Genomic DNA, 19,746 nt, shown 5'->3' on the forward strand with positions numbered 1-19,746 from the left:
CATAGAGTAATGCATGTTCCATTAACACTAAATTGCCTCTCAATGAGTTTCATCAAGAGTATACCTTGATTTGACAGATTAGTTAATATTTACTGTCATTATTTTATATAGTAGATGACAATATGCTCTTGTATATTATTTACAAAACAGGAATACAAGTTAAAAAATTGGTTAGAAAATATGGTTAAAAATATAGTTAAATGGGAACAACTGGAAAATATAATAGATATAAAAAAATCCATGCAAGTAGCCATCTTTGACATGTAATTAATACAATTAATCATTAGAAATAAGGGTTTAGGGGTAGGAAATTTCTGACTTTAGACTGATTTAATCTGAAGTAGAGGCCAGGGAGTTCCCTGGCAGTCCAGTGGTTAGGACTCTGTGCTTCCATTGCTGAGGGCCCAGGTTCAATGCCTTGTCATGGAACTAAGATTCTACAAGCTGCATGGTGCGCCCCCCTCCCCCCAAGAAAAAGTAGAGGCCAAAAAATTGAACAGCACTAAGTCAGTGAATTTATTTACACTTTTTAAAAAATTTAAAGTGTACATTTTATTTATTTATTTATTATTTATTTATTTAGCTGCACCACACAGCTTATGGGATCTTAGTTCCCTGACCAGGGATTGAACCCAGGCCCTTGGCAGTGAAAGCAAGAGTCCTAACCACTGGTCTGCCAGGGAATTCCCTAGTCTTTTTATAAATACCAGCTTTACTGAGATATAATTTTCACAGCATAAAATTCACTCATTTAACACATACAATTAAATGATTCTCAGTATATTCACAGAGTGTACAAGCATCATCACAATCAAACTTTAGGACATTTTTATGAACCATCCCCTCAAATCCCACATACATTAGTAGTCACTTCCCATTTCCCCCAACCCTACTGCCCAGTCCTAGGAAACCACTAATACAGTTTCTGCTCTACGATTTGCCTCTGAATATTTCATATAAAGTAACAATGAGTGGTCTTCTGTGACTGGCTTCTTTCACTTAGCATAATATTTTCAAGGTTCATCCATGTTACAGCACATGTCAAGTATGTTATTCCTTCATATGGCTAAAAAATGTTCCATTTTGTTTATCTATTCGTTAGTGGATGGATGTTTGGGTTATTTCCACTTTTTGACTGTTATGAATAATACTGCAATGAACATCCATGTACAAGTTTTTATATGGATGTATGTTTTCATTTCTCCTGAATATATACGTAGGAGTAGAACTGCTAGGTCCAATGGTGACACCATGTATAATATGTTGAGGAATTGCCAGACTGTTTTCCAAAGCAGCTACACCTTGTTATGGTATTTCTTTCCGATTACAGCCAGCCTAATAGGTATGAAGTGGTGTCTCACTGTGGTTTTGATTTGCATTTTCCTGACGGCTAATAAGTTGAGGAACTTTTCAGGTGCTCACTGGCCATTTGTATATCTTCTTTGGAAAAATGTCTATTGAGATGCTTTGCCCATTTTTGAACTGAGATATTTGTCTATTATAGATTTGTAAGAGTTCTTTATGTATTTTAAATACAAATCCCTTACCAGATAAATGATTGGCAAATGTTTTCTCCCATTTTGTAGGTTATCTTTTCACTTTTTGATAGTTTCCTTAAAGCACAAAAGTTTAAAATTTTGCTGAAGATCAAGAAAACTTTGCCTTGCTCAAGGTGATTAACTCCTATATTTCTTCTAAGGTTTTATGGTGCTAGCTCTTTTAATTAGGTTTTTGATCCATTTTGAGTTAATTTTTGTGTTTGTGTGAAGTAGGGGTTCAACTTCATTCCTTAAATATGGATATCCAGCTGCCTAACACCATTTGTTGAAAAGACTTTTTTCCTGAGTTGTCTTGGCACTCCTGTGAAAAGTCATATTTATCTTACTATAAATGTGAGGGTTTATTTCTAGACTCTCAATTCTATTCCACTGTTCTATATATCTTTCCTTATGCCAGAACTATACTTTACTGTTGCTTTTGTAGTAAGTTATGAAATTGAAAGTGTGAGTCCTCCTACTTTGTTTTTTCAAGACTGTTGAAGCTACTCTGGGTCATTTGTATTTCCATATGAACTTTAGGATTAGCTTGTCCACTTGTGCGAAAATCCTACCTAGGATTTTGGTAAAGACTGGATTGAATCTACAGGTCAATTTGGGGAATACTGAATTTTTAACAATATTAAGTCATCTGATCCATGAACAGGGCAAATCTTTCCATCTATTTAGGTCTTCTTTAATTTTTTCAATAATGTTTTGTGGTCTTCATAATATAAGGTTTGTGCTTTTGTTAAATTTATTCCTAGTATTTAATCCTTTTTGATGCTGTTATAAACAAAACTGTTTCCTTAACTTTATCTTCATATTCTTCATTTCTAGTGTATAAAAACTACTGGGTTGGCCAAAAAGTGCCTTCAGTTTTTAAGTAAAAATAAAAGACACATTTTTCACTTTTACCATGAACTTTACTGAACAACATATGCACCCTTTTGTTCCACTACCTTCTGCCATTTTTCAAGCAACTTCTTAAGTCCATCTTCCCAAAACTTTTTATCTTTTCGAGCAAAGAATTGTTCCAGGTGCCTTTTATAGCTTCCAGGGGACTGAAATTTTTTCCATTAAGAGAATTTTGTAAAGACCAAAATAAATGGAAATCCGAAGGTGCAATGTCTGGTGAATATGGCGGATGAATCAGAACTTCTCACCCAAGCCGTAACAGTTGTTGCCTGGTCATCAAAGAAATGTGCAGTCTTGGGGTTATCCCAATGGAAGAGTATGCGTTTTCTGTTGACTAATTCCGGATGCTTTTCATCGAGTGCTGCTTTCAGCTGGTCTAATTGGGAGCAGTACTTGTTGGAATTAATCATTTGGTTGTCCAAAAGGAGATCATAATAGAGGACTCCCTTCCAATCCCACCATATACACAACATCACATTCTTTGGATGAAGACCAGCCTTTGGTGTGGTTGGTGGTGGTTCATTTCACTTGCCCCACGGTGTGGTTGGTGGTGGTTCATTTCACTTGCCCCACAATCTCTTCCGTTCCATATTATTGTACAGTATCCACTTTTCATCACCATCACAATTTGTTTTAAAAACGGACTGTTTTCATTGCATTTAAGTAGAGAATCACATGTGGAAATACGTTCAAGAAGTCTTTTTTTTCTTAACTTATGTGGAACCCAAACATCAAAGCGATTCACATAACCAAGCTGGTGCAAATGATTTTCAACACTTGATTTGGATATTTTCAGTATGTCGGCTATTACCCATGTGGTATAACGTTGACTGTTCTCAATTAATGTCTCAGTTTGATCGCTATCAACTTCAACTGGTCTACCCTACCATGGAGCATTGTCCAGCGAGAAATCTCCAGCACAAAACTTCACAAACCACTTCTGATGTGTTCGATCAGTCACAGCACCTTCTCCATACACTGCACAAATCACTTTTTGGGTTTCAGTTGCATTTTTACCTTTCTTGACATACAGCATAAAATGCTGAAAACATTGTTTTTCTTCCATCTTTAATATTAAAATGACTACACAAAATTTCACCAATTTTGATAAATCTTTTTTAAAATGCACGCTGATATGCCAGCTGTCACATACAATCTAACAAAATTGTTTTGAATGACGTTAAAGCCGACTAAGTGCTACTAGAGCCATCTTACAGAAAAAACTGAATGAACCTTTTGGACAATACAATACAATTGACTTTTTGTATACTGATCTTATATCCTGCAGTCTTAATTTATTAGTCCTAATAGGTTTCTAGTGGATTCCTTATGATTTTCTCTATGTAAGATAACGGCATCTTCAAACAGAGAAAGTTTTAATTCTCCCTTTTGAATCTGGATGCTTTTTATTTATTTTTCCTGCCCAGCTGTCCAGGTAGAATCTCTAATACATTGTTGAATGGAAGTGGCAAGGTTGAACAATAGTTAGGAACAAGGTTATCTTGTTCCTGATCTTAGGGGGAAAGCATTCAGTCTTCCACCATTAAAAGTGATGTTAACTGTGGGTTTCATTAAGAGATACCGGTTATCAAGGCAAAACTGGCCTCAGAGAATGATTAGTTAGGAAGTGCTCCCCCAATCTACTTTTTGGAAGAATTTGTGAAGAACTGGTATTAATTTTTCTTTAAATATTTGGTAAAATTTACCAGTGAAGTCACTGGAGCCTGGGCTTTTCTTTGTGGGAAGTTTTTTTTACTAATTGTGTCTCTTTACTTATTATTGGTCTATTTGGATTTTGTAGGTCTTCTCGACATAGTTTCAATAGTTGGTGTCTTTGTAGGACTTTTGTCCATTTCATCTAAGTTATCTAATTTGTTGGCATACAGCTGTTCATAGCATCCCCCTATAATCTTTTTTATTCCTGTAAGGGCAGCAGTAATGTCCTCCCTTTCATTCCTGATTTTAGTAAGTTGAGTCTTCTCCCCTTTTTTCTTGATCAGTTTAGTTAACAGTTTGTCAACTTTGTTTTTCAAAGAATCAACTTAAAGTTTCATTGATTCTCTATATTGTTTTTCAATTCTCTTTCTTGTTTATAAATGTGTTTCACCTACAAATTTCCCTCTAAGTACTGTGGCAGCCCGTAAGTTGTGGCATCTTGTGTTTCTGCTTTCATTCACCTCACAGTATTTTCTAATGTCCTTGGTGATTTTTGTCTTTGATCCACTGGTTATTTATGAGTGTGTTAATTTCTACATATTTCTGAATTTCCCAAATTTCTGTTATTAATTGCCAATTTCATTCCACTGTGGTTGGAGGACATACTTTGCTTGATTTCAGTCCTTTTAAACTAATTAAAGCCTGTTTTGTGGCCAAGCATAAGGTCTATAATAAAGAATATTCCATGAACAATTGAGAAGAATATACATTTTTCTATTGTTAGGTGGAGTGTTCTGTGAATGTCTACTAGGTCTGTTTATTTAGACTATTCGAATATTTTATTGTCTTGTTGATCTTTATCCTACTTGTTCTATTCATTATTGAAAGTTGGTTATTGAAGTCTCAAACTATTACTATTGACTTGTCTCTTTGGTCAGTTTTTGCTTCATGTATTTTGGGGCTCTGTTGTTACATGCAAATACGTATTTTATTGTCATAAAATATCTCCTTTTGTCTCTAGAAATATAATTTTTAAAAGATGGTATAGAATTTAACAGAAGAAAACTTATATAGAGGTAGATGAGAAGTTTGTTCACAAAAGATTGAGGAAACATTCCTTTCACTGTGATCTAGAACTCTTAAAACTCTTTAAGGAAGATGTTTTCTAATTCAAAAATTTCTCCTCTGCTCTAATCTTCAAATTACTTTAATTGCCTTTCTTCTCATCTTAGAATATCTGGAAGTTTTACTCCTGTTTTAGTTTTCGCTCCATACCCCCCATTCCTATTCCTGGCATATTTACTAGTAGGTTGGTAAACTAGTTCTAAATTTTAAAAAAACTTCAGTATAGTTACATCACAATATTTGATCTAGACCTAATCTTTAATAATGGCCCTAATGGTAAGAACATTACAATGACCACTCCCAAGAACAGAGTATTATTTTTCCCTCTTCCAACAGTTGATCAATCTAGGACTAAGACCCTGTTTTTGAGAGATGACTAAAATACCCTAATCCCAGACTACAATCAAGTAGTTCCAGATTTAAAGACTATATGCTCTGTTCACTTTACCGGATTATACTCAATGCTTTTGACTAACTTATGTCTAGAGCTTAGCCATAAAAAGAAACTTTCCACCTATGATGATTTTCAAGAGTTAATTTCCGTCAACATTAAGAAAGGAATTCTGTTCTTTAATTGAAATATAGTTGATTTACAATGTTGTGTTAATTACTGCTGTACAGCAAAGTGATTCAGTTATACATACATATACAACATTCTTTTTCATATTCTTTTCCATTATGGTTTAATCACAGGATACTGAATATGGTTCCCTGTGCTATACAGTAGGACCTTGTTTATCCATTCTATATATACCAGTTTGCATCTGCTAATCTCAAACTCCCAATCCATCCCTCTCCCACCCCACCTCGCCCTTGGCAACCACCAGTCTATTCTCTGTCGGTGATTCTGAAGAAAGAAAGTTGCTTATTTGCAACTTAAAAAAAGTTTTAGGAATCCATGCCAGCTTTTTCTTAGGATATGTTAAAAGAAAGCACTGACCATGAATCACAAGTTTCTGTCACAACCTCCCTGCCCACCCCTGCCCCATACATAGATTCCACACATAAGTGATACCATGCAGTATTTGTCTTTGGTTTATTTCTCTTAGCATAATGCCCTCCAGGTTCACCCATGTTGTTGTAAAACACAGGTTCCCAATGAACAATTAAGAATTCCATCTAATGAGTGAGCCCTTATAAACAGAGCAACAATTAACTGATATATGAAATAAACTGATATATGTAATAAACCACCTTGCTCCTGAGTCTATAAACAACTGTGCTGTGAAATCAGTGATTTCAGTAATTTTCCTTTAATAACACTGATTATATAATTTGCAACACCAGTTTATCAAGTGGAGAGAGAAAAGAACATTAACAGAGAGAAATACACTCTAAAGAAACATTCAAGTTCCATTACAATGTTTCCTCCCCAAGAAATACTTTTTCAGTACTAGAAACTGATTCTACCAAATACTGCTGAAATAAGAGGCCAATGTCTAAAATTTAGAATAAGTCTTTGTCAGATGAGCTGTCACATTATTTAATGTCAGAATGTATATTTTACCTACATGTCTTTTCTTAGAAGAAAAATTTCGCTTTCCAGCTTAAAAAAATTTTCTTAACTATTCCATTAATTATTCTTGTTATATAGTTAGTTATTATGTAACTTTAGAAAGTGTATTTTACCCAATTGAGGGGGAAAATTTTACTACTTACCCTTTTCTTTGTTGCCATTGGTATTATGCAAGAAGTCTCCATCAGAACGTGTTGTAGGAAAGTCATCTTCATCATCTTCTACCACTAAGTAAAATATATTTAAAGATATCAGGACGAAAGCATATAGAAATTAACCAGTTTATTCTTATGTTCAACAGAGTAAATATACTCTGGATTCTGTGAGTACATGGTTTTATTCATCTTTGTATTTTCAGTGCTTATCAATGTATGCCCAATAAATATGCTGTGGAATGTCTTTAAATACACTCTTATAAAAACTGTACCCATTCTCATTTGTGTAAGGGATGATACTGAGATACGATTTATTCTGTCCTTTAAGTCTTCCTATCTCTTCCTCCTGACCTTGGGGAGATTTCATAATTCTACCAGAGGCCTACAAAGACTGAAGAGGACAGTAATGGTACATGCAGAAGATACTTTATCTTGCCTCTAGGATATGCAGGGAAAATATAATGACTTATAGATGTGATATCAATTTTAATTCATCCCAATGTGTCTGTGCCTGGACATCCGTTTTAACCTACCTAATTCCAGAAAATACAGAATCCCCTGTGTTCTTCCACATACCTCTTTCTTCTACGTACTATCCCTTCTTCTACTGCCTAACATACTTAATCCTCTGCACTATGTATTCCACTTCTTAGTGCAAATTTCTAAACCTGAGCCCCCAACCTTATTCTCTGTTTCTGAATGGCTTCTTTAGTTTATTATCGTTTGAGGAACTCCCTTTCTACAGAATAAATCTTCACTTTAAACTAATGTCTTACTCCTTGCCTATCTCTCTTTACATCAGGAGTAATTTGGCTCTATGAGGAACATTTCATCTATTTTTAACTCTCTCTCCAATGGATGCAAAGCCCACTACTATTCCTTACTCCCTCCCGTGACTAAATGGTAGTAATTACCCTGGAAAATACCTTTATTCTGTACTACAATTTTCTAATTACTGGGCTATTTCATTTTTTTCATCACCTGAAAATTTTGCACTCATCTATAACAACTTTTTCAAATCATAAGCTGCTATTATCTACTAACACCTACTATTTTATAACCAGCTAACTGCTAACAGTATCCAACTGACATTTTTCTTTTCCACATCCATCATTCCTACAGACTTCAGTATCCATATTGAAGCCTCTGCAAACACCTTAGTTCCAAGATTAATCAAATTCCCAGATCCTGTGGATCTCTGTCTTTTCATCAATAATTTGCAAATATGGTCAATTCTAAGAAATTAACTACTACAGTGCTGCTCTGATTTTAAATCATTACTGATTTTAAATCATCAGACAACATCCTGACCTTGACTCATTACTAATCTGATTAACTGCTCTTAAATACTGAAATGTCTGCATTTCACTTGTCTCCTCAGTATCTACCTTGGGTTCCTAAAGATTCACTTTCATATCTCTAACCATCCAATAGCCTAGTACTACCAAACAGGGATTTTCAGCCTTCTTTTTCTAGTAAATACTCAAAATATAAGACTGATGAAAACAAGAGCTGCTCTGGCTAAAAGAGTGGCCCTCCCCCTTTCCTTCCCAACCAAGCACTCCTTGTCCATCATTGAGGCACCTTTAAGGGATGCCTGACATGATTTAAAACCACTGTCCTAATACAAATCTCCCATCCCAATCAGACTGGTCTCCCTTACCAGCCCTCAAATCTATTATGCTAAATTCCATCTCTGGATCTTGCACATTTCTGCTTTCATTATCCCTGCAATAATCCAAATCAACCACATTAATAATAGCAACTATTATTGATTTTTTGCTATTAAGCACAGGGCTAATATACATATTCTGATTTAAATCTCACAATCATATGTGCTGGATACAACATCCATGTTACAGAGGAAAGAGATGTGCAGAAATGTTAAGTAATCTACTTCAAGTCATCAAACTAATAATGAATAGAAAAGCAAGATTAGAACCTTTATGTTTAATATGGTATATATGTGTTGTTTTAAAATATATGTTTAGGTCAGAGATAATGTCTTTTACTTCTGTAATCCTAGAGTATCTGGACCTAAATGGTTAATTAAATCTTACTGAAGTGTGGGGGGTGTGTGTGTGTATGTGTGTGGTTAAGTCTCCTTACTAGCAATTACGATAAAACTTTTTAAATGAAAACACTGAACACCTAAAATGAGAGCTTGCTATTATCATTTCAATGACACACTTAATGAAGAACAGTGATTCTTCTTAAAAAATTTTTAAGTCACAGATAATTTAGTCTTGATAATTTAGTGAAAGTACATCTATAGAGATCCTTAGGTCAGCAATTCCAGTCTATAGTCGAAGTAGGAAACTATGGTCCATGTTCTTATTTCACCTTTACCCAGCATGTACTCTTAAAAACATTTCTTAAAATAGCCATTTATAGGGAAATCAGTTGTTATATGCTGAATTGTGCCACAACCAAATTCATATGTTGAAGTCCTAACCTTCCTGTACTCCAAAATGTGACTGGACTTGGAGACAGGTCTTTACAGAGGTAATCAAATTAAAATGAGGTCATGAGGATGGGCCCTACTTCAATATGACCAGTGTCCTTATAAGAGGAGGAAATTTGGACACAGACACTTACAGAAGGCAGATGATGTGAAGACACAGGGAGAAGATGATCATCTACAAACCAAGGAGAGGCTTAGAACAGATCCTTCCCTCATGGCCCTCAGAAGAAACCAAACTTGCCAAAACCCTGATCTCACATTTTTAGCCTCCAGAACTGTGAGGAAATACACTTCCGTTGTTTAAGCCACAGAGTCTATAGAGTACTTTGGCGATGGCATCCCTAACAACTAATACATTAGTCTATGACTGTTGCTATATAATAAAACATGAATAATGTTTAAAAATATTTTTCAAATCTTCTACACAACATGGTTATTATTACATCCCAACTTCCACTCCTTCCACTATCACTTGTCTTCAAAATGCTATATATTATTGACGTGAATCATTTAAAAATAAACAAGGAATCCAAATCTGTATACATCCTGTTTTAAAGGGCTATTTGCAAGCAAATGAAAGCTGATGTGTAATGTCTAATTTGACAAAAAAAAAAGTATACATACTTTTTTAAATTAATGAGAAATAGAAGTTCAACTGTCTTTATTTTTAGAGAAATAAATATTAAATGTTAAAGAACCAAAAACTTAAAAGTGCATCAAATATAAAGAACTTCAAGGATACTTCAGGTAAAATTAAGTGCTTTAAGAGGAATATGGGCTTCCGCTTCAGGCAAAGATGGAATAACAGGGAGAGAATTTATACTCTAGCATGAAACTAAAAAATCAGACAAAATATATGAAACAATGGTTTTCAAGATACTGGATATTAGGCAACAAAGGACAATGATCCCTAAGGGCTGGGGAGCAAATGATGTGAGCGCTGTGAATGCTCCAGCTTACTGCCATGGGAGAGTTTCCAAGCTGTAGAGTAATGAGGAACCCAGGAGGAGCCTGGTAGACTCTCTGAGGTGAAGAAATGGAGCTGAGAATCCAGAGAGACAAAGGACAGTAGAGTTCACAAGGCAGAGTACTTGGGAGGAGAGAACTGTACAGAGAGAGAACTCTGGAGATGGGCAGAAGGTCCCCCTGAGTATTTAGCAGAGTACTGACAGCACATACAAGTTGAGGAACTATAGAGGTCATAGAAAGAACCATCTGAGAGGATTCCACCAGGGAAGAGTACCCAAAGCCTATGTGGGGCAGGGAAAAGCACCTGTTCCTATAACACAGACCTGGAATAATTCACAGGGAATTGGCTAGAGAATGCGAAACTGCCTTGGCACAGTCTCAGGGAGAAATGGAAATACATTATTCTAAGGTTCTTAAACAATACAAGAGGTGGGTATATTACTTGAAGGGAGACTGTAATAACTTAAATGTGCATACTATAAACCCTAAAGTAGCCATATAATAACAAAGAGTATAACTAAAAAGCCAACAAAGGAGATAGAAAACGGAATTATAAAAAATACTCAATCCAAAAGAAGGCAGAAAAAGGGAACAAAGAACAGAGAAGACAAAAAGAATATGTAAGAAGGGGTGAGCTCACGTCCTTCTACTCCACCATCTTGCCAGTGAGTCAACAAAAAGAATATGAATTCAGATCAAAGACATTTAATAAGACCAAGAAACGAAGCCATGTTAGGCAACTTAGTTATACTGGGTATGAACTCAGAATGATTTAGTAATACTGTTATGAGTAGTTCATTTTTGCCCATTGTAACAAACTAAGAGAAAAACTAAAGAACAGATATTGACAACACCAGTAATATTTAGCAGTAACGAATGAAAAGTAACTTCAAAATTCACATTATAACTAAAGATCATCTCTCTTAAAAAAAAAACTCACTAAAATTACTTTTACATGTGTATGTAATTCCATTATTGACTTCTTCTATGAGAAAAAGGCCAGAGGAAGGGAGGGTGACAGAGGGAAGGAGAGAAAGAGAGGTAAAGAGGGAGAGGAAAGGGAAGAGCAAGGGATGAAAAGATCGACTGATTCCAGATCTGGAGGATGTAACATAAACATGTGCTTGTCTCGAAGACTTGTCACAGGGTACATTTATTAGGCATAATCATGTGAAATGCCCCATATTATCAAGATGATATTATATTTTTTAACGGAATAAAGAGCTCAAAAACCATTTTAAAATCTTCAGTGATATCTGGTATGGGTGATCAGATTAATTAGGATGTTATTAAAGTAGACAAGTTATGTGGACACTGAAATCTGTTACATTAGAGGTGTACAGCAAAAGTGACTATAATTACCTTCATCACTTAAAGACATTACCCTTAAGATCAAGAGGCTTTAAATAGTGGTAATAGCCTAATTAACCTTTATCCCTTTGAAGTTCATCCTTGGAGACAGCATCAGCACAGGCATCAAAGTACTTCTGTAGAGTATCGACTTGTCTGCATAGGATATCTCTAAAGGTTTCCATTTCAGCCAATTTCTCACGTAAACTGTGGCCCTTCTGCAAAACACAAAACGGGGGGATGTAATCCAAGTTAACAAAACTAGAATTTGTTTATACTTAGTCCCATGGTATTTCACCACCTTTTAAGGTCTGTATCTTACTATTGAGGGCATGGAGTAGGGAGAGTTGTCAAGTTCAATGTATTATTTCCAGGGACGGACTTGAAACTCAGTAATTAATGGCTTGACAGTGATAAGCCTGAAGGAAATGAGAGCAAGCCTGACAACTTGCCACCACAACATTTAATATTTTCAAATTAAACACTGTGATGATAAATTGTGAAAGACTTTAAAATGGGCAAAAATATTACTGGGTGTCCTTTGAAAGGAATAGTAAGTATCATCCATGGAGAGGGTGTCCGATCATATAGAAGTCTTTGATTTCATTGCATTTGAGCTATTTTACAACTCTTTAAGTCATAGAAAACTGAGAGTAATGTAAATGATCCTTGTCCATAGAAAAGCAAATGAACTTTGTCCAGTGGAGTACACTGGTTACTAATGTATGACTATTGATTAGTTTTGCATATATTAGCAAAATCATTTCAGCATTCTTCACATTCTTATTTGAACTACGTTTTTTCTTTAACATCTTATTTCATTAATGAATGAAACAAAATCTCTGACATGTGTTCATTTTATTTTTATGAGTCATGATTTTACCTCTTAAAAAACTATTCTGTAACAACTTCAAATAATTTACATTGTAGGAAAATTCTTTCAAAAAACTTATTCTATCAAATAAGTTCTGTTCACAACATTCAGTACTAAAGCATTCATAACCACAAACCTTGAATGAAGACGTGGATGTTGCAGAATAGCCACTTGCTCCAGACACCAGTGACACCATGGAGCCATGTCGACGCAAGCTGGATTCAGATCCATATCCAGACTCAGTCTAAAAAGGAAAGTAAACTACATGAAAAAAATTAAATAAAAAATACTTAATCATCACAAGAAAAAAACTTTTTAACTACGTGAGGTTATGGATGTTAACTAAACTTACTATGGTAATCCTTTCACAATATATACATATATCCAATAATTATGTTGTAAACCTTAAACTAATACAATGTTATATATCAATTATATCTCAATAAAACTGGAAAAATACTTAAGAGAAAACAAAAGTTTCCCTAAAAAGTAATAAGGTTATTGCAAAAAAATTTTTTGTTAAGGTTACCGTAACAATAATTAGTAGTTTGAGTTCACTCAAGAAATATAGGCAATCCGCTGGCATAAGCAATGCTTTCAATTCCTAACTGCCACTTCATTTAGAAATTTACTGAATACCAACTACATGCTGGGCTAGTTGGCTAAAAGAGTTTAATAATAGGAAAACTACCTAGAGAAGGTAAATTCATAGAGACAGAAAGTGGAACAGTGGTTATCAGGGGGCTAGGAAGAGGGGAGAATGAGGAGTTAGAATTTACTAGGTACAGAGCTGGAGTTGGAGAAGATGAAAAAGTTCTGGAGATGGATGGTGATGGTGGTGATGGTTGAGCAACAATGTGAATATACTTAATGTCACAGAATTGTACAATTTAAAATATCTGAAATGACAGATCGTCATGCATATTTTACCACAATAAAAAATTTTGGTAGAACAGGACCAAAAAAAAAAAGAAAAACAAGGAAAACTTCTTTATAGATGAATTATTTACCCTGACACAGCTCAAACATCACTGTCTCAATGAAGCCTTTCCTATTATTCCAGATAGTCTGTCTCTGTATTCTCAACCATTCTTAACATATCATGATTATGGCATTTGCCACTCAATTTTAATAGTTTACATTTTGTAACTACTAGTGGACTTGTACCTTCTGTAAGAAGACTGTATTTCTTCCATTTTTGTAGCTACCTTGACAGTTCATGGCACAAAGAAAATCCCCAATTTTGCCAGTCTATTCTGTAATCACATCATAGAAGATAACTGAACTCTTTTTGGGGTTTAGTTAGACTCAGAACTGTGATCTAATTTTGATGGAGTTGGCACTCTTTAAAGTATCAATTTTGCATCCCATCCTCCTTAGGAAAATGCAGTACTAAAAACATGGACAAAAGAATTAAACATTTGAAAAAAACAACTTCCAAATACCTAAAACCTGCTCAAGTATTTTGGGATCTCTGATTTCTTCCTACTGTTATTCTTTTACAAGTACTGTGCATAATTTTAATCCTAGACACTAAACTTAAGAGGTAAAATAATATCTAATCATTTTTGGCATCACACCTAGTGCAGCTTCTTAAAAATTCAAGCTTCCAGTACATACCGGTCGCTAAAGAGTCAAAGTAAGATTGTCATACTTTAATAATGCCTGTTCATAAAACACTCTACCTATAAACGGTGCTGCAATATATTCCTAACTCTGAATTTACTAACAAATTACATATAAATTCATGACTAGATGGAATCAAAGGTACAATAAATTGGACCTCAATAAATTAGCTAAAGAAAAAAAGGTAAGCTTGTTTCAGTATCACAGAATCCCACAAAAAGAAAATTCTAATTACAGAAATCATGCAATTCATAAAAAAATAAGACTTTTTATCAAATAATGTCCTGGAACAAAGTTACTGAGCTAGGTTCCTTAACTAAAATGGCTCTAGTTTCTCTTTCTCGTTTGACAATAATGCTAACTTTCTAAGTATAATGTTTCTACATTTTAATTGTTGTACTGGTTTGGTAAAGTTTTTCGTTAGATTTAAATATAGAAGATTGGAATTAAAAATAAGAAAAATCTGGGCTTCCCTGGTGGCACAGTGGTTGAGAGTCCGCCTGCCGATGCAGGGGACACGGGTTCGTGCCCCGGTCTGGGAAGATCTCACATGCCGCGGAGCGGCTGGGCCCGTGAGCCATGGCCGCTGAGCCTGCGCGTCCAGAGCCTGTGCTCCGCAGTGGGAGAGGCCACAACAGTGAGAGGCCCGCGTACCGCAAAAATAAATAAATAAAAATAAGAAAAATCTATCTGTGATGGACCAAAAATATAAGGTACGTACTTCAGCAATCACTTATCTCAGACACCTATATGTCATTCATTTCTCAGCATAAATTAATCTGAACCGTCCATTTAAGTACAAAACTACCCCATAATTTACAATCAAAATTTTATTTAAAAACAAATTTTGGATATTTATTTGAAAAATATTTAAAACCAAACAATTTCAAATCCAAATCCAAATGAATCTACCCTCTCCATTTACTTGCTTTATATCAATGAGTCCTAAACGGAGTAAGTCAAAACTTTAAAATCTTGAAACGAAATATAAACACTACAAAGCTTTAATAAATGTTTTTTGACTATGAAACATACTTCTTACATCCTTGCCTGTTTTTTCAGGTTCCACGATTTCAAAACAGTAATATTTCCTTACAACAAAGACATGATAGAACAAAACACTCTACTATAGCAATACTGTTGCTGTACATTTTAAGTAATGGATAGTAAATGAATGTTGAGGCTAAGAGTTTAGAGTAATTGTATTTCTACCTTTAATAAAGTTTCACTTAAATAAACTGCGTTAAAAATTATATACATCATTCCAAGGAAAAAGAAAATAAAGTATACTCATGAAGACCAATTCCATTTTATTCAGTTTAAACAATGGGGATTCATTTGTCACTCTATGTCAGTATCTGCACTGGGATAACTTTTAAAATAAATAATTTAAGTGTTTAACAAATACACACATGCACATACAAATGAATCCTCACTGTTTAAAAACCGGTCATTCTGGAAATGTCTATAATTGTGCCAATGATGCTATCATTGCATAAAAGATTCCTGATGGTACTACCACAATATTTAGAGTAATTTTATGATACAGCCACAAAATGGAGCTATCTAAAATCATTTCAGGGAGTTGCAGAATAAAACTTTTAAAACTGTTTCACTACTTCAAAGAAATAGCTATAAACTGTATAATTAAGCTTGACTGCCTTTCTTAGTCATATGACATGGCTCTGATTTAGTACTGGATTTCTCTCAAAAATCTAATCTATCATTAAGATATCAGTATTTTAGAAACACTTCGTCACAGGGGCTAAAATGATTCTAAAAGATAAGTTATAAAACTATTCTGAAAAGCAGCAATGTTGTTGACATCTATTTGGCTTTCCAAGATGTCCACTTTAAGGCAACAATACTCATTCTGAATTTAACAAGGTCTGCTTTTCGAAGGTGGGGGTGAGGGAAATTTCCAAGGATGGAAATGGGAAGAAATTACTTTATGGTCACAACTGATATACACTGTTAAATGTTCCTAAAAGTCTTGACATGCCTTTAAAATCTCATTGGTATGATTTTAGGGATAATACTTTAAAGGCATGCTGGCTTTTTCTTAACCCTATTCTTCCATAAGAAAAAAGTAGAGCTTACTTACAAGCTCTAATCACCAATACAGTATTTTTGAAAATACCGATTTCCATCTAAAATTAATAATGTGGAATTCAAATACAGTTACTATAGGAATATTTCCTTTCAACATATACGCTTTAAGATCCCTCACATAAATTGCTTTGCAAAAAAAACCCCTTTCCCAAATTTGTGTGTTTGTAAGCAGTATTCCTCAACATGTTTTGCATGAACATACAATGACATTTTGGTTCAATGAAACACTTACTGAACATGTCCCGTATAGAACAAGGCTGGGTTCTTTTAAATATTACAGTAATGAGACCACACCTTTGTTATAACATTCCTCCTTATTTTGGGGGTGGGGAGTGTAATCTTTTGGCCACTAGAGGGGGTCAGTAGCACTTTCCAAGCAGTATACTTGGAAAGCTGACACAAAGGTTACTATTGGTCAAAGTACAATAGTAACCTTCAGACTAAATCCCTTGCATGTATGTACCTGTACTTTCTGTATCTTGATTTTCTGAGAACACCTAAAATCTTGATAAATTAAGTCATATAGTTCAAAGTTATGAATTTAATAAAGGACCAGAAATGCCTAAGAACTGATTTGAAAAGAAAACTCCCTGAAAGTCACAGCTAAATTTTATAGTTTGGCTTATTCATGTAGGAGATAAACATATATTTTCATTTTGCACAGTCTGTTCATCAGCCTATCTATACTCCAAAAAACAGTGGTATAAAATAAAGGAAATAGGTTGGCTTATTATTTTTTTTTCATAGCACCTGCCTTTTGAAAAACTTATTCATTTTCCTAATACCACTCTCCAGCAAGAAGCACAGCAAAATAACTGAGAAAGAAATTAACTTCCTCATGGTGTCAAAAATTACCTATTTTGTGGCATAGTCTCCCTATTGTTTCTTCCCATTTTAATTATGGGAAGAGAGAAAATAGAAGATTAAATGTTAACGTTAGAACAATGGAGCATTTTCCAGAAACTGAAATTCTGAAACCCATAATAAAACCATATGCGTTTTAACATTAGAACAATGGAGCATTTTCCAGAAACTGAAACTCTGAAACCCATAATAAAACCAAATGCGCTTGCTATGTTGCCAGCACCCACACATCTACTTTCAATATTAATATTGTAAAGCAAACCACATGAGAAGACACTACAGCCAGGAGAACAATTTAATCAATAAAATTATGGTTTACAGTATCATAATAAGTTACAATGGCAACAATTTTATTTATGATTGTAGGTAAACATATATTATTTGCTATAATAAAATTTGGCATGACAATTTCACGCTTATAAATATTAAAATCTCATCTATTTAGCCTTTCAAATACGTATGGATCCCCCGGTAGCCTCTGAAATATAAAGAACACAATGATAACAGAGAGAAGACCTGCTCGACTGTCACTGTCACCACTATACAACTAGACAAGTCAGTCATTACTTTCCTGGACTTAATTTTTTTTTAATTAATTAATTTATTTTGGCTACGCTGGGTCTTTGTTGCGGCACCCGGGCTTCTCTAGTTCTGGTGTGCAGGCTTAGTTGAGGTATGTGGGATCTTAGTTCCCCGACCAGGGATCGAACCCGGGCCCCCTGCATTGGGAGCACAGAGTCTTAACCACTGGACCACCGGGGAAGTCCCCTGGACTTAATTTTCTTATCTTTAAAATGATATGGCTAGTCTAGAATTATAATTCTCTATACTAAACCTAAATACCAAAACTTAGGCTAAAAATGTATACATCCAGTGGAGGCCAAATATAAGAAAGCCATTTGTTGAACCAGCTGGGAAGATTAAAACGTAACACAATTGGACTTCCCTGGTGGCACAGTGGTTAAGAATCTGTCTGCCAATGCAAGGGACACAGGTTCGAGCCCTAGTCCAGGAAGATCCCACATGCCACGGAGCAACTAAGCCCACGCGCCACAACTACTGTGCCTGCACTCTAGAGCCTGCGAGCCACAACTACTGAGCCCACGTGCCATAACTACAAAAGCTCGTGTGCCTAGAGCCCGTGCTCTGCAACAAGAGAAGCCACCGCAACGAGAAGCCCGTGCACTGCAACGAAGAGTAGCCCCTGCTCGCTGCAACTAGAGAAGAGCCTGCACAGCAATGAAGACCCAATGCAGCCAAAAAATAAATAAATAAATAAATAGATTTTTATTTTAAAAAAACACTATTTATTCAGAAGAGCAACACTAATAATGTATCAGATGAGGAAAGGTTCAACCTAAAATGTTTTCCAGAAATTGCAGTACCTCATGAATCAAAAAATTTTTTAAATATATTTAAGAAAATGGTATTATAAAAGATTTTATCCATTTCTAACTGCTTAGAACCCAGCAGCAATACAGTTAACTTCACTGAGTAGAACATTTGCTTACCCTCAAGATACTTTTCTCAAATCATACTGGAATGTTTCCTAGTCATTCTTGTATCATAATTTAAAAACCAGTAACAAATAAAATACTTCCTTTGAAGGTCATTTATGGACCTTAGTTGCGGACCTTAGTTGGTTATTCATTTTGCATTTTCTTCTAATAAGCATGAGATAAGCTTTCCTTTACAGAAATATCTAAATAAGCAGTGTTGTAGTGATATGAGGCTGGAAGGGTTAACCAAGGCCTTATTGCACACCCTAGTTAAGTGTTAAAAGAATGCTAGGGGGGTAAAAGAAAATAAGACACTGCCTATGGAAATCCAAAGTACTAAAAAAATGCCCAAATACAAGATGATACTGTAGAAGTAGAGAGTTAACAATAGCTGCCTCTACTCTCCTTGATTTCAGAGCTTCCTCTTTCTTACAGTTTTAATTTAGGGTTTTGAACTCCATGACACATTGTTTTATCTATAGGAGAAATTAAAGTAGACTTATCAGGAAGCTACGAGTACAGCCTCTGCACCAAAAGCTTTTTAAGAATCCAATCCGTGATACAAAAGATACAAAGTTAGTTATATAAACTAACTTTGACACTCTGAAACTCAGTCTTATCTTTTTTTTTAATCCTTCCCCCGTAAGTCCAATTGTCGTTTCTTAATGACATTAAAATGGAGGTAATGGGCTTCCCTGGTGGCACAGTGGTTGAGAGTCCGCCTGCCGATGCAGGGGACGCAGGTTCGTGCCCCGGTCCGGGAGGATCCCACATGCCGCGGAGCGGCTGGGCCCGTGAGCCATGGCCGCTGAGCCTGCGTGTCCGGAGCCTGTGCTCCGCAACAGGAGAGGCCACAGCAGTGAGAGCCCTGCGTACCGCAAAAAAACCAACCAACCAACCAAACAAACAAAAACAAAATGGAGGTAAGAAATAACTAGATAAATCAAATGAGGCTGTATAAAGGAAGACTGCTAAGCAATTTTTCCACCCTAGCTTTAGAAGGTGAAACTAAAGGATAAGGGAGATCTTTCTTGTTTTGCTTTGAGAGGAGGGCTGATGAAAGAGTTGAGCAATTTTACATGG

The 19,746-nt window shown here is 35.3% G+C and overlaps 1 protein-coding gene across 2 annotated transcripts in view; it reads right to left on the minus strand.

Moving 5' to 3' along the window:
- COL4A3BP (collagen type IV alpha 3 binding protein) overlaps window positions 1–19,746 on the minus strand; it is a 126,803-nt gene that overhangs the window by 58,274 nt on the left and 48,783 nt on the right. For both annotated transcript variants that reach the window (XM_029216340.1, XM_029216339.1), the window contains 3 exons: window positions 12,699–12,806; window positions 11,768–11,906; window positions 6,894–6,977 (listed from right to left, as the gene is read on the minus strand). In XM_029216340.1, coding sequence (XP_029072173.1) covers window positions 6,894–6,977; window positions 11,768–11,906; window positions 12,699–12,806 — 331 coding nt within the window. The remainder of the gene's footprint in view (window positions 1–6,893; window positions 6,978–11,767; window positions 11,907–12,698; window positions 12,807–19,746) is intronic.

The sequence above is a fragment of the Monodon monoceros genome, unplaced genomic scaffold, assembly GCF_005190385.1.
Source record: "Monodon monoceros isolate NGI ecotype Baffin Bay Population unplaced genomic scaffold, NGI_Narwhal_1 Super_Scaffold_12, whole genome shotgun sequence".
NCBI classification, from domain to species: Eukaryota; Metazoa; Chordata; class Mammalia; order Artiodactyla; family Monodontidae; genus Monodon; species Monodon monoceros.